This window comes from Sciurus vulgaris (genome assembly GCF_902686455.1).
Source record: "Sciurus vulgaris genome assembly, chromosome: 17".
Classification (NCBI taxonomy): domain Eukaryota; kingdom Metazoa; phylum Chordata; class Mammalia; order Rodentia; family Sciuridae; genus Sciurus; species Sciurus vulgaris.
The window spans coordinates 42,277,692-42,292,626 of record NC_136478.1 but is presented as its reverse complement, the minus strand read 5'-3'; the positions used below and the strand labels follow the sequence as shown (position 1 = coordinate 42,292,626).

Genomic DNA, 14,935 nt, shown 5'->3' with positions numbered 1-14,935 from the left:
TTCAACTTGTGATTATTATGGTATTTATTAGTATATAAATGATACACACTTGAAGAGAGCATAGATTCTGCATGTTGACGGTAGTGTTCTGCATGTCATTTGAGTCTAGTTGGTTAATTGTATTGTACATCTTTCCTGATTGCTCTGCTTGTTCTTATTACTATGAGAGGTATGTGGTAGTCTCAGCTATGCTTGTGGCTTTATCTATTTCTCCTTTCTGTTTTGTTAATTTTTATAAAGCAGCTTTATTTAAGTGAAATTTGCATTATATAGCATTCACTATCTGCATAGTTCAGTAAGTTTTAAAAAACAATTTAATTGGGTGTAATCCATGTACCTTAGGACTTACCCATTGAAGCGTGCAGTTAAGTGAGTTTTGTATGTTATACAGAGTTGTGCAATGATCATCACAATCAATTTTAGAACATTTTTATTACCCAAAAAGAACCCTGTGCTCCTTTACAGTTTTCATTCCTCCATCCTCTCACCCCAACATTCCTTTTACACCCAGGTCTTTAGGGATTAACCTGCTCTGACATTTGATATAAATGAAATCATTCAGTATGTAGTATTCTGTGTCTAGCTTCTTTCACCTAGAACATCTTAAACTTTATTCATATTATGGCATGAATCAGTACTTTGCTCATTTTTGTGGCTAAAATAATTCTTTTCTATGAATATTTACCACATTTTCTTTGTTCATTCATTAGGTGCTGAATGCTTGAGTTGTGCCCACCATTTGGCCATTATCAATATTGCCGCTCTGAACATTGATGTAAAAATTTTTATGTGAACATGTTTTCAGTGGAATTATTGGGTCATGTGGTAGCTCTTAACTTTTTGAGGAATTGCCAAATAATTTTTCAGAGCAACTGCACCAATTTATATTCCCAGCAGCAATGTATGTGGGCTCTTGTTTCTCTCCATGCTCACCAACACTTGTTATTATCTGTTTCATTATAACCAGGCTGATGGCCCTGATGTAATATCTTGAGTTTTTTGTTTACATTTTCTTGAAGACTAATGTTGAACATCTTTTCTTGTGCCATTCGTCAAACTTCTTTGGAGAAGTTTCTATTCAGACCCTTTACCAATTTCTGATTGAAGTGGGTTTTTTTCATTGTTATTGAAATTCTTCATTCTTTTATTCTGGGTAGCAGCTCTTGATGATTTATGAAAATTTTCTCCTATTGTATAGTTTGTCGTTTCAGTTTCTTGGTAGTATCCTTGATACACAAAAATTTTAATTTTGATGAAGTTCAGTATCTAGTTTTCTTTGTATCTATTTATACTTTAGGTATCTTATCTAAGAAATCTAGTCCAAGGCCATAAAGAGTTAAACCCATGTTTTCTTCTAGGAATTGTATAGTTTTAGTTCTTACATTTAGGTATTCGATTCACTGTGGTCCATTTTTTTATGTGGTGTTAAGTAGGGACCCAACTTAATTCTTTTTCATTTGAATATCCAATTGTTTCAGCATCACTCATTGGAAAGATTGTGTTGACATTTAATGGATTGTATTGGCACCCTTGTCAGAAGTCAACTGGCCAAGGAAAAATATTGTATAATTGTACATGTATGAGGTTATTAAAGTAGCCAAATTCATAGAGAAATAAAATAGAATAGTAGTTACCAGCACCGGGGGGTAAAAAGAAATGGGGGTGTTATTGCTGAATGACTGGAGAGTTTTGGTATAAGATGCTGGACAGTTCTGGAGATGTATAGGGACAATGATTTTATAACAATATGACAAAGCCACTGAAGTGTACACTTAAAAAAATTAAAATGACACATTTTATGTGTGCTTTATCACAATAGAAAGGTCACTTTACCATTAATGTATGAATTTATTTTGGGACCTACAGTTTTATTAGGTTTATCTAGATGCTTGTGTCATATTTCTGTAACCGTAACAAGATACCTGAGATGATCAACTTGTGGAGAGGTTTATTTTGGCTCATACTTTTGGATGTTCCTGTGCATGATCAGTTGGCCTTCCTGCTTTTGGGTCTGTGGTGAGGGAGCACATCATAGTGGGATCACGTGGCATTGCAAAGCCCATCTCGTGGCCAGGAAATAAAAGAGAGTGAGCGGGCACCAGGGACCCGTTGCCACCTTTTGTGTCTGATTTTTTTTTTTCTTTTCTCCTCCTCCTCCTTCTTTCTTCTTCATTTGTTTGTTTTTATGGTTCTGGGGATTGAACCCAGGGCCTTGTACCTACTATGTGAACACTGTACCGTCCAGCCTATGATTTTTTTTTTTATTGTTCCATTTTGATTTCCTTGTTTTCTGTATGTTTTAGTTATTTTCTTAGTGATCGCTCTAGAGATTACAATTGAACCCTTAAATGTAAAGCTCTTGTTTATATTAAAATCGACTTAATTTCAATAGCATACAAATCTTTGTCTCCGTAGATTTCCATTTTCTCCCCCTCCTTTTTGCTGTTATTGCATGTGGATTGCATCTTTGTACATTTTGTGCTTATCTGCAGATTCACAATTACTGTTTTTTGCAGTTGTCTCCCTAAGTCAGATGGGAGAAAAAAAAGTCTTAGAAAAATACATTTGTACTATCTTTGTCTTTCCCTATATGGTCACCTTTACCAGTGTCCTCCTTCATGTGAATTCAGGTCACTCTCTGGTGCCCTTTCATCAGTGAAAAGGGTTCTCTTTAGTATTTGTCGTAGAGTAGGTCTGCTAGTGATCAATTCTCTTGGTTTTTGTTTATCTGAGAAGTTTTAATTTTTCAGTTTTAAAGCAGTCTTGCTAGATGTAGCATTCGTAGTTGGCATTTTTTTTTTCTTTCAGCACTTTGAATATGTTATCCCATGGCCTGCTGCTCTCCATAGTTTCTGATGGGAAATCTTATTATTAATCTTATTGAGGATCCTTATATGCGATGTATTGTTTTGCTCTTGTTGCTTTTAAGATACCAGTGTCCCTCACCTTACATTGGGGTAATATTCCAATAAACCCTTTGTAAAGCCAGAAAATGGTTTAAACGAATCATTGTGAGTGTAGATACTCCTTGTTACGTCCTGATAAATCCATTATAAAGTTGAAAAGCCCTAAACTGAACTATTATAAGTTGGGGTTCATCTGTATTCTTTGTCTTTTCACATTTTGAATATGATGGATCTAGGAATGGATATCTTTGAATTTATCCAGCTTAGGGTCATTGAGCTTTATGGATGTGTATGTAGATTAATGTTCTTTTCAGTCAAGTTGGTGAAGTTTTCAGCCATTATTTTTTCAGATATTCTCTCGACTGCTTTCTCTTTTCATTCTGATGCTCCCATTCTAAATATGTTGGCATACTAGACAGAAGTGGCTGTGCTGTCTGCATTGTGGGGGTGGAGGGGGAACTGCACTTGGGGATGGGCGCTGGGCTTCTAGGTCTGCTGCAGGAACTGAATAGCAGGACTTCTGCAGGTCAAGGAGTCAGGAAATTCATTTGAGGCCTGTTTTATTGTTTTTGGCCATGGTGTATATGTATTGAATGAGGTACTTCTTAATGATAGATACTGACCTAATGGGCTTTGTTTATTTTCTTCCGTAGGTTCAATGTCAACAACACCATTCTTCACCCAGAGATCGTTGAGTGGTGAGTACAGTTGTGGCTCGCTTGGCTTTTTGTTATGCTCAACTCATGGAGACAGGAGACCCTGTTATTTCTGCTCACCCAACTCAGAAAGCTGGTCCCTAGAACTTCCTTCTTTAGCCTTTTCTGAATTTTTTTTGGGCAGGGTTTGGGGGATGTTGTTGTTGATTAGTTGATGGTTGGTTTTCCAAAAGGGCATGAGTCATTTGAATATCAATTAAATTTCACTTATCATTTCTTTTTAGTCATGTGTGTGTTTCTGGGGGTAAACCCAGGCCCTTAGGCCTGCGTCATGTGCTCTACCGTTGAACTATATTTTCAGTCTTTCAAAATTCTTACCATAAGCCATACACAGCTCAGAGAGAAGGCAGGTAGTACAAAGTATAGAAGTGAACATCCCACACAATCCCATGCCAGAAAGGTGAGCATGTGTTCCCCTTTTGCACAGGTGTCTGGACAGATGTGGCATTCTGTTATACATGTTCTTTTGTGGCCTTCCTTCTTCATTGGGCAGCCCTTACCTGCAGCACACCTGGTTTGTTAGATACCTGGAGGATAGGCCCTCTCGGGTTGGGCGTGACCTCTCTGGACCCTGGCAGTGACCCTCCAACTCTGATATGCCACCGATTTTCTTCCTAAGCCATCAAGTTGTTCTTTGATAGCAGTAAAGCATTTTTTGCTTTGTTGCGTGACAGTACTTATTGTGAATGTAGAAGAGAGGTGAGGCAGGACCTTTGCCACCTTGTCACTCGCCTATGAAATATGTAGATGTTTTGCTTTTGATCTTACCAAATCTAGTTGATAGATATAATTCACCTAACCTTGGCGCTTGGGACCAACACTGTGACCCAAAGATTAATAGAAATTTGCTGTTGGAGAAGGAGAGGGTGATCCAGGCCAGTGAAACATTAGCTCAGGAATACCAGAGAAAGGGTGGTGGCCTTGTGTGACTATGGGGGCCGGGGAAGTGTAGTCTTAGGATGGTTGGAGAGGTGGGCTGTGACTAGGCCAGTCTTGGTATCAGTTTGACTCTGTCTTGAGAGAAATGGGAAACACAGGAAACCCCTGAAGGGTTGAAGCTGGGGAGTGTGGAATCAGGTTTGCTTTTCCAAAAATAATTTTGGCCTCTGGCTGGAGACTCAGTTGTGGGGCAAGAGTGGGAACAGATTGCCTGTGAGGAGGCTGTTGCAGGGGTCCAGGTAGCCATGGAAGGGGTGTGGTGACAGATGCAAGAGAAAAAGGGACTGTGATGGGGACTCATGGGAGGAGCCAGCTGTAGTGGTGTAACGGAGGTGACTGGGTTTTTGCCCTGAGCAGCTGGATCATTCACCAGTGACATGGGGGACTCATCACTGGAAGGGGGATGCTGTGGCAAGTTGGGACTTGTTTGGGATGTGTTTGTTGTCTGAGGTAGGTACCAGTGGATGAGAGGGCTGAGTTGCAGGTTTGGAGACAGACATCTGGGAACTGATGACAGGTGTCAGTACTGACCCTCCAGAGAGACCAGTTGGGCTGACCTAGCTCTGTCAGCAGCCTTGGCCCAATTTCTGTCATGGCCACACACTGTGAGGGTGGAGGCTATGACCTTCAAGTTCACGGCCACCTCTTCTTTCTGAATAAAGGAACGAATGCCTGGCCTCTTGCTAGCCCCCAGCTTGGCAGAACAGGTCCACATGCACTCATGCTGCCTCACCGTGACTTTCCCTCGAGGTTGCTTACAATGGGGGCACTTTGGAGACCGTGACTGGGTTGTGCACTCCAGCATCTCCCTGAGGGATGCACCATTAGTTTGTCACTTTGGAGTAAGCTTGCTTTAATTCAAGTGACATTTCCAAGGCTCTGAGGTGGAGTCTGCGTTCATAGAATACCACTCAACTTTATTAAAGTGAACAGCGGAAAGTACTTATTTGGCATTTGATGGCAGTAGAACGATTTCAGAAATGTCACATTGTCCTTGCTGCCTCAGGGGTGTGTTTTAATAGCACAGATCTTGGTCTCTGCAGTGATGCAGCGGCTCTCAGTGGATCTGTTGCAGCCATGAACGTCGCCCTCGCCCTGTAAATGAGGGAAGGGTTCTGGGTAGAATGGTGGGCAGGTCCTTCATGTCCTAGAGAGGGTCTGCTTTCCATGATGTTGCTTATGGACTCCTGGGTCTTGAAGGCTCCTCAGCACCCTCTCTCTCTGTAGAGGGAAGCTGCCTGGGGGAAATTGTCAGCCTAGACACCTGAGTTCTAACCCCCCAGCCCAGGATCCTTTTATGAGCCTCAGCTGCTTCATCTGAAAAATGGAGATGTGGTAATACCTAGCTCACTGTGTGCAAGGGACTGAACTGAGCACCAGACTTGCCATCTGACTCAAAGAGGGTGTTTTGGTTTGGTACAGTAGGTAGGTTCTTAGTTACTGCCATGCTATTGATGAGGAAAACTGAGGCACAGGGAGGTTAGGGACTTGCCCAGGTTGTTGGTTCCAGAATCTGGTGTAGCCCCATGTTGCTCAGAGAAGCACTCTTGAGGCTACGGCCTGCCAGAAGGTCAGCCTTTCTCCCTGTTCACTCCTGGTTACCTTGGAAGCATGGGATTCTTGGAGCCAGCAGAATGGATCTTGGGCTGAGGCCAGTATGTAGCAGGGCTGGAGGACAGGGGCTACGTGGCAAAGCTTCCTTGGCACCCATATATCCCCCAGCCCCAAGCTAGCTCGGGTTCTTCCCCGAGCCTATCTGATTGGAAGGCAAAGAGCAGACTCCCAGCATGGGGAAGCTCACTTTCTCATTTTTGTTTGGTTGTCATTCATTTCCTCTGTGTGACTGTTTTATTGTTTTCCATTCTCTCAAGCAGTGCCTTTTTGATTTCCTGTAAATTCCTCTGTAATCATACTCTTCCCCACAAACATGAGATCATAACTGAGCGTTTCTTTTCTTGTGCTGGGTATTACAGTTTGAATGTGTAGGTCAAAAGTTGAAATTTAATAAGAGCAGGCATCTCACTTCCATAATTTAGGCTGTGGTTCTACTTCGCAGTTTCGCAGATGATGAAATTGATCTGAAGGTAGGGTAGGAAATAAAAGGAGATGCCTTCATACCGTCTAATAGCTCAGGGGTTTGGGTTCTGGCTAAGTACCTCTGGAAGTGTCACAGAAGAGCAAGCATATCAGCAATTGCCGTGTGCCTTCTTGGGTTTTAAGTGAGACTGTTCAATTGAGTCATACGCCAGTTTTAGAACTGTTAATTACACTGAGTGAAAGTGTCCTGCATGCATTAAGCAGGCAGTGGGTAACATATCTATTTCTACTCCCCTGCCTTCTGTGAGCACAAGACATGGTAAGCCTTGAATGGTTTAGGGGTGAAGTGCCCTAGGACCCTACATTCTGAGTAGCATGTCCCTAATTAGAAAAGTTATGTAGATGATGACTTATATGCTTGGTGCACATATGAAAGGTATTCCAGTATGATTGCTCACCTTGGTCTCCTAATGAGTAGGCATTTAACCCTCCATTTGATGACAAAGTCAAATGGAAATTGGGATTCCCAGGCAGAGGGAGAATGAGTTGCCATGAGCCAGAAGGCAGGAGATGGGATGTGGGATAGGTATAGCTGGACCCTAGTATAGGGTGGAGTGGACCTGCCATCCACATGTGCCTGTCCCCAGCCAGGTCTCAGGCATGCTCCACTCATGGCTGAGCTTGGTTGTGGTTCCCTTGAGAATTATTGATTGAGCCTCCTGAGATGTGTAATTCCACCCAGCCCATTTCTTTTCTGTCCCTCCTATTCTGAGATTTTATTCTTTGTATTGCTCCATCTTGGGATGTGGAAGCGATAGTTGCTGCAGGGGAGTGGAGTGGGCAGGGGGAGTCCTGTGGTATTGAACTCTTGCCCACCTGGATTCCACAGAACCACTCCCTGCACATTTGTCTCCAGGAGAGATGGAATTTCCTGGTCATTTAAATGGGTTTTGTTCAGCACGGTGGCACTTTGATGCTCAGAGAGTGATTTTGGAAATACTTCATCCTGTCTCACTACTATGTTAATCAGTGGAGCAATCAGACCTCAGTTAATTGATGTCTTAATCCTGGGTTTAATGCCCAGAGGCAATTTTGTGACCTGTGAATATTTAAGGGCAAAAAAAGATTGTGCAAATAAATCTCTGACAGTTTTTGTCATTTCAGGCCAGTAGCAGGAGATTCTGGGCGCAGGGTAGGGCAGGAGCCTTCACTCCCTCAACCTCCCCATGTGAGTGAGGTTTGCCACCTTTCTGTTTGAGCACAACAAAATCCTTACAGGCATGGCCATAAACCCCTGATTTGGCATGAAGCCCGGGGTGCCTGTGCCTCCCAACCCACGCCAGGCACCTCCTTTGCATCTGGAAAGCCTGAGCTGCCTTCTGCACCAGCTTCTTCTGAAACATCTGTATTGTTCTGTCCTGAGCTGTGGTCACTGTTGTATCCTTGGAGGAGGTGCCCTTGTCCTCTTAGGGTTATATCAGCCACCCACACCTCTGTGGACAGACAAGGCTGAGACAATATGTGACACCAAGCATTCCTTCCTCAGAGGTGGTGGTGCTACAAAACCTGGAGAATCCTCCTTTCTTAGCCCTATTTACTCAGGAGTGGCTGAAGTAGCCTCATCAGATGGAGAGAAACCAGGCAGAGTGCTGGACAGTCTTATTTTCTGCAGTAATCTTAAAAACAGTGTCTGGGGCTTGTATCTTGGTGATAACTGGGCCAGAAAGGATGGTTCCTCTCTCCCTGGCACCTGGGTGAGACTGCAGGCCCAGAGCACCCGATGGATAATTGGCTAAACCAGCATACACAGACATCTGTTTGAGCTGGGATTAAGTTGGGCCAGCCCAAAGAACAGCCAGTCCAATTTTATCAGAGAACCGCCTTTGTGGAATAATTTGCCTGGGTTCTGTTTAAATTTTTTTTTTTTTTTTTTTTTTAAATGAGACCCAAGAGTGTGGAGGAGAAAGTCTTGGGTAAACCAGTTAGAGGCCCAGTGTGTCAACTTCCTCAAAGTAAAATCACAAAAGAAAGCAGGACTTGACCTCAAGGAGGGCTGAAAACACACATCATCTGTACTCAACATTGAGTGTGGTGTGGGTTGAGGCTTCTTTCTCCTTGGGCTGGGGATATGCCTTCTGCTCATCTTCAGGGTGGGGAGCCTGGGAGTGTGGGCTCCTGGGAGTGTGGGCTCCTGGGGTCTCAAGTGCCCTGCTGCTGCTTCTTACCTTTGTGGCCCAGCCAGGCAGTGGTGGTGAGAGTCTGGGTTGCAGAGGCCCCAGGAGGCTACCTGTACGATCTGGCCTGGGAGCTGAGCAGGAGTCCACCTGACCTGATGAACTCTGCTTGGGTGGGATGGAGGAGGAGGCCCTTTCTCTTGAAATGAGGCTGGAGAACGTTTTCCAGCTTGGGTACAGTGTCTGGATAGCATCAGTGAGCCTGTTTCTGTGTGCCTGCTCTGGGCCAGGCATGTTCTGGCACTTTGGGACCCTGCCCTTCGGGGTTTTAGCCTTTTGGAAGAGACTTAAAAGAAATTAGAAGTGTGAGAGCTTTCTGAGGATTCCTGTAGACTGCCCAGGGAGAAAGGATTTAGCCTCCGGTGGGTGAATGGAGGAGGCCCTCCCCAACCTTGGGAAAGGAGTGTTTCCAGTGAGAGCTAGAGGCAACTTGGGTGAAAGGGCCTGAGCAAGGTCAGGAGGAGGGAGGAGGCTGGAGATTGGAGCAGGGCAAATGTAGGGGAGGCGGAAGCAGGGCCTGGGGAGCCTCAGGAGTCATGGTATGGAGTTTTACCTTCCTCCTGAGGATACCTGGAGGCCACTGAAAGGTTGTCAGCTAGAGAAAACTGGAGAAGATTTGCATTTCCTCAGCATCCCCAGCTGCTGTCTGAGAGCAGGCAGGCAGGGCCAGAGGCTGTCAAAGTGGGGTCTAGGTAAAGAGAAAGGGAGGATGTGCGGGTAGAATGGCAGCCCTTGGTCTGGGTCAGATGTGGGGAGCCACGGGACGGGGGAGAGGCGCGACTAGAGGGAGGTGTCTAGGTGACGCCCATGGTCTTTCAGCAGCAGGAGAAACATGGAGCTGGGGACATAGTGGAAGTTCTCTCACGCTGAGCTCCAGGCACCAGGGGACCTCCAAGGGTTGAGGAGCAGATGCAGAAGGCAAAGTGCAGAGGGAGGGGGAGAACAGGCCAGTGTGCACCGTGAGTGAGCCCTGCGATCTAGAAGGAGGTGAGGAGGACTGGCAGAATGGCTGGGGAAAGAGACGAGGTGGGAAATGATAAAAGCATGTCAGGATGAGGGGAGACATGAACAAGGAGGAGGGGTTTTCAGTGGTGGAGCTGCTAGTTAAGAGGGGTAGGTGGTTGGAGGAGGTGGGGCTGGGATCCTGAGAGAGATCCAAGTGTGCCTGTGTGTCTCATAGGGAGGTGTCGCTTCCCTCTTAAGGGGAAGAATATGAGCAGAGAAGGGGAGAGTCTCCACCATGAAGTGGAGGCAGAGTTCATTCATCTGCTGAGGAGGAGCCTGTGCATGGAGAGGGTCTGGAGGAGTAGAGAAGGTGGAGGGAGTTGACAGCAGGCCTCCTGCATGCTCTCCAGTTGGGGGCCATGTCACAGTCAGGTGTGGTGGGTGCCTGGGAGCTTGAGGGCTGTCTGGCCAGCTGTGCACCTTCCCTGGGCAGCCAGTGCTCAGCAGCCCTCGAACAGGCATGGAGCAGGCCGGATGGGGCGCAGGAGTGTGCAGTGTTGGCAGGAGTGGTGGGAGAGGGATGGGCCCGCCATCTCACCCAGCAGAGGGCCAGAGGTGGGCGTGGCCTGGGCCCGCTTCCATCCATGTTGTCACTCTGGCCATTACTGCATTTAAGAAAGGCCTGCTCCCTCTGGAGGGTGGCAGTGACATAGTCACCACTAGGTTATCCTGTAAGTGGACTTAGACCTCAAGAACCCAAGCTGCTCGTTTGAGTCCTACGTGTGTATCCTGTCTTCCCCTCCAGGAAACAGGAACAAGGATTCTGGTCCCCTGGTGGGACTGCAGCCAGCACCCTGCCCTGGAGTCAGGCTGCTTTCTGATGACAGACTGTGGGGTCTGCCTTCTCAGGAAAGGGCATTCATTTTGGAAAAGTCCCTCTGGACTTATGTGTTTGTTTTTCCACCTAACCTGGAAGGTTCCATAGTCTTTGGGAGGCAGTGGCATGCTATAAGATGCCTTTCTCATTTTGCAATGACAAATAACTGTCTGAGCCATCTGTGTGGCGTCATGGAGACTGTGAGTCAGTGGCTGCTTCTGTGAAGTCCCCAGGGGCTGTCTGTCTGTGATGGAGGTGGGAGAGCAGCCCACTTCAGATCTCACAGAGCCCCTGTCTGCCCTGCCGTCCTCATCAGCCTGAGACCAGCTCATGGGCTCTCTGGTTGACTGAGGAGAATGGACAGGGGAGGGGTGAGGGGTACACTTTAGACAGAGGGGCAGGTGTTGGTCACTTGGGCTTTACTGATCTTGAAGGCACTTGAGTGTCCCATTTTGGGAGAAGGAAAGGTGACCGCATGGGATCTTGGAGAAGGTGGGTCACCTTTAGCAAAGGAGCAGAGCTGACCCTTGGGGATACACCTAGAACTTTTGGCCTGTTCTCCAGACTCCTCCAAGTCTCAGCATCACAGATGAGATGGGACCATCTCCTACCAAGCTTGGCTCCTTCCTGTTTCCCTCCATAGCATCTGAACTTCCCCTGAAGGCGGCCCTTCTCCCGCTTTGTAATTGTGGATTTCCTTGCGTGGTGTATCTCCTGAGTCTCTGAGTCCCATGAGAGAAGGTGTTTGTTTTACTCACTTCTCACCTGTGCCGGGAACATCAGATTGGCACTTCCTTAACAGCAAGATGAAATAAGTGAATGGATATATATTTGTCATTATGGCAGCACCTTATTATTAAAGTTTTTAGTGTATCAAATTAATATGTGCATTCGTTAGAAAACCTCGCTAGTACAGAATCAGAAGAGGGAAGGTAGATGAGAATCAAACTGCAACCCTGCCCGCACTTCACCCTGCCTGACTTTGGATGGTATGATCACTTCTGCTTCTTTTACTGGCTCCCTTTGGCATCTTGTCATGCACTCGACCCTCCTTTATATCGTATTCTGTGACCTCTCTCTGCCATCCCCCTCCCCCCACCCCCCTGCCCCCGCGGGGTCAGCCGAGGCTGTGGGAGGGTCCCTGAAGCCCTTTCTGCATGGTGTCTTCAGTCCCCTGCCGACACCACCTGGCCTCTGCACTGTTTTCTCATCAGGGTTCTTACCGTTTCCATTGTGTTTATGTGATCAGTAAATCTTATGTGTTTTTTGGGAAAACTTAAAGGTAAAAACAACAACAACAAAACCCCATAAAACCAGGCTTTTATTGTTATCACCATAGTTGTGGTCTCTGCAGAGCTGTGGAATGTACCAGAGCGGCAGCTTCTCTTTGAGTTCAGCATTACCAGCCCAGGGTGCTCCTAGCGTCAGGAGCATATAGATATGTTTTCTTATATATTAATCATTTGTAGAAAAATGGAACTCCATGTTTTATGTATGCCCTGCTTGGAGTATGGTTTTTTATTTTTTGAATTAAAAAACTTTTCATTATAATAAAAACAGCATATGTACATTTTTGGAAGTTAGAAAATACTACCAGAGCTTGGGAAGGGTGCTGGGGAAGGAGGGGTGGAGAGAGGACAATTAGTGGATACAGTTGCACAAGAGGAGTAAATTCCAGTGTCCTTTAGCACAGTAGGATAACTATGGTTGACAGCAATTAGTTAAATATTTCAAAATAGGTAGTAGAGAGGATTTTGAGTATCCCCAACACAGAGATGATACATATCTGAGGTGATAGATACTCTAGTTACCCTGATCCGATCACTGGACACTATACATGTATTGAAATGCCACACGGAACCCCATCAATATGTACAATTATTGTTTCCATTAAAATATATTAATTTTAAAAAAAAGTCCCCAATTGACCTTGACATATCCCATTAATTTCCCATATCATAGTTAGTTGTTTTCATTTTTTTCCCCATGATAGTGACATTGTAACCTAACTTGCCATTGCTGTGGCAAAATTCCTGGGATAATCAATATATAAGGAGGAAAGATTTATTTTGGCTTATGGTTTCAAAGATTTCACTCCTTGGTCACTTGACCCCATCACTTTGGGCCTGTGGTGAGACAGTACATCATAGTGCATAGATGTGGCAAAGGCAAGCAAGCTTCTCACCTCATGGCCAGAAGGGCTGGGACCCCTAGGTCCCCTTTAAGGACACTTTCTCCAAGTAGGCCTTACCTCTTAAAAGTCCCCCCCCCCCCATAGGCCACCAAACCTTTAACATAGGCTTGGGGCTATTCAGATCCCAACCATAGCACTGAGTTACTGAGAGACTGGGCTGGTTGTGCTTCAGGGTTTCCTGCCTTCTGGATTTGTACAATGGTTCCCTTGCGGTGTCCTTAGCTTGTCCTTCTATCCCCATATTTCTTGTAAACTGAATGGAAGACCTAAAGCCTTGCAAATTTAACATATTTGATAAAATACATCCTAAGTGATGTGCATTTCTTGTTGCACCACATTAGGACCCAAGTAATATGTAGTTGACCTATCATCAGTGATGCTAGGTTGACTGCTGGGTCACATTTTCTGCCTGGGACTGGAAGGTAATCTGCACAGTGTTACTTTAGTACCACATGAATCAATGTGGCTTCTATATAAATTTCTTGGAGTTTTGTTTGCCTTCACCATATCACTAAGAGTTTTAGGCTTCTTATTGATTTTATGTGTGGAAACGAATCCATTCTGTTCTCAGAGCCACATGTCTGAGTTCTGATTTCTGATGGCTTTCCAGCCTTGCTATCCTGCATGTCCTACACTTTTATTTAATTATACTTTTGGGCCAACTCTGCTTTCTAAAAATATCCCTTTATATCATCTCATCCTCTTAATTGATTTGTTCTCTGTCTCTCTCCACCCTTCCCCCATTGCTTCCTTTTTGCTAGGGTGAATTCTTAAATGTCTTCCCCAATTCTGAAATTTTGAACTTCTGAAAAGGACTTTCTTTTGCATTTGATTAGCAAATTGTGTGGGTTTAAAGTTCTTTATTTACGTGCAATTAAGGGTAAAGGGAGTCAGTGAGGTAGAATAGGTCCTGCACTTTTTTGAGGGGCAAAGGGTGGGTGCCAAGCATCGAACTTAGGGGCACTTGACCACTGAGCCACATCCCCAGCCTGTTTTGTATTTTATTTAGAGACAGAGTCTCGCTGAGTTGCTTAGCACCTCACCTTTGCTGAGGCTGGCTTTGAACTCACCATCCTCCTGCCTCAGCCTCCCCAGCCGCTGGAATTGAAGGTGTGCGCCACGGAGCCCAGCAGGTCCTGCGCTTTTGATGTTATTTTAGCTGTTTCAGTTTCTCATATGTAAAATATGGCTATGAGCTTTTGCACATGGCGTTCCGTAGGGAGCTGGGTCTCTGGGATAAGTGGGCAGAAAACGTGTTGGGGTGTGCTCTCGGGATCAACGTATGTGGCAGAGTGAAGAAGCAGGATGGGCCTGTAATGCAGTCCCAAGCACGCTCAGCTGATCGTGTAGGAAGCTTTGGAACTGGAGCTACCCAGCAGAGATGTCCCCAGTTGAAGCAGAAAGCTGGGTCTTTGTTCCCTCCATTGAATCAAGAAGACCTCCAGAGAGGACTGGTTGGCCGCCAGCACCCCAGCAGCTGGGGGATAAGTGCGTTGGTCCTGCAGGGGGTGAGTTGGGCCACGCAGCCCATGTTCACTGCCATTCCCAGAACCTACCCCGAACAGGCCCCCGATAAATGGCAGTCTAAAAAGAAGGGAGGCCGTGTTCGTTTTCTGAGATTCATCTACTTTTGTGGGCCTCTTGTAAACATTTGGAAACACAGTTAGCCCCCCATGGGTTCCACATCCATAGATTCAACCAGCTGCTGTAGGAAAAAAAAAATCCAGAAGGTTCCAGAAAGCAAGCCTCAGAGTTGCTATTCACTGAGCATCGTGTTGAATTCACATGAATTCATAGATCCTCAGCTTCTCTCCAACACTTGTTCCTGACCTTTGTGGTCAGGCCTGTAACTTTGTAAGTGCTCTGTAAATAGTTGTAAAGTTGATGCACATCCTCCTGTAAATGCTAAATCTTCTCTAGATTACTCGTACTACCTAACACAATGTAAATGCTGTGTAGTAGCTGTTATACTATATTCTTTAGGGAATAATGACAATAAAAAAGAGGCCTTACATGTTTAGAGCAGACGCAACTGTGCTAGGCCTAACTACAGAGTAGGCCAAAAGCAAATATGACATCATTTTGCA

General features: G+C 45.3%; 1 protein-coding gene across 1 annotated transcript in view; it reads left to right on the top strand.

The window, feature by feature from the left end:
- The window catches only part of PEPD (peptidase D), a 116,860-nt gene that overhangs the window by 31,055 nt on the left and 70,870 nt on the right, over nt 1–14,935 (top strand). The window contains exon 7 of the mRNA XM_079118561.1: nt 3,560–3,604. Coding sequence (XP_078974687.1) covers nt 3,560–3,604 — 45 coding nt within the window. The remainder of the gene's footprint in view (nt 1–3,559; nt 3,605–14,935) is intronic.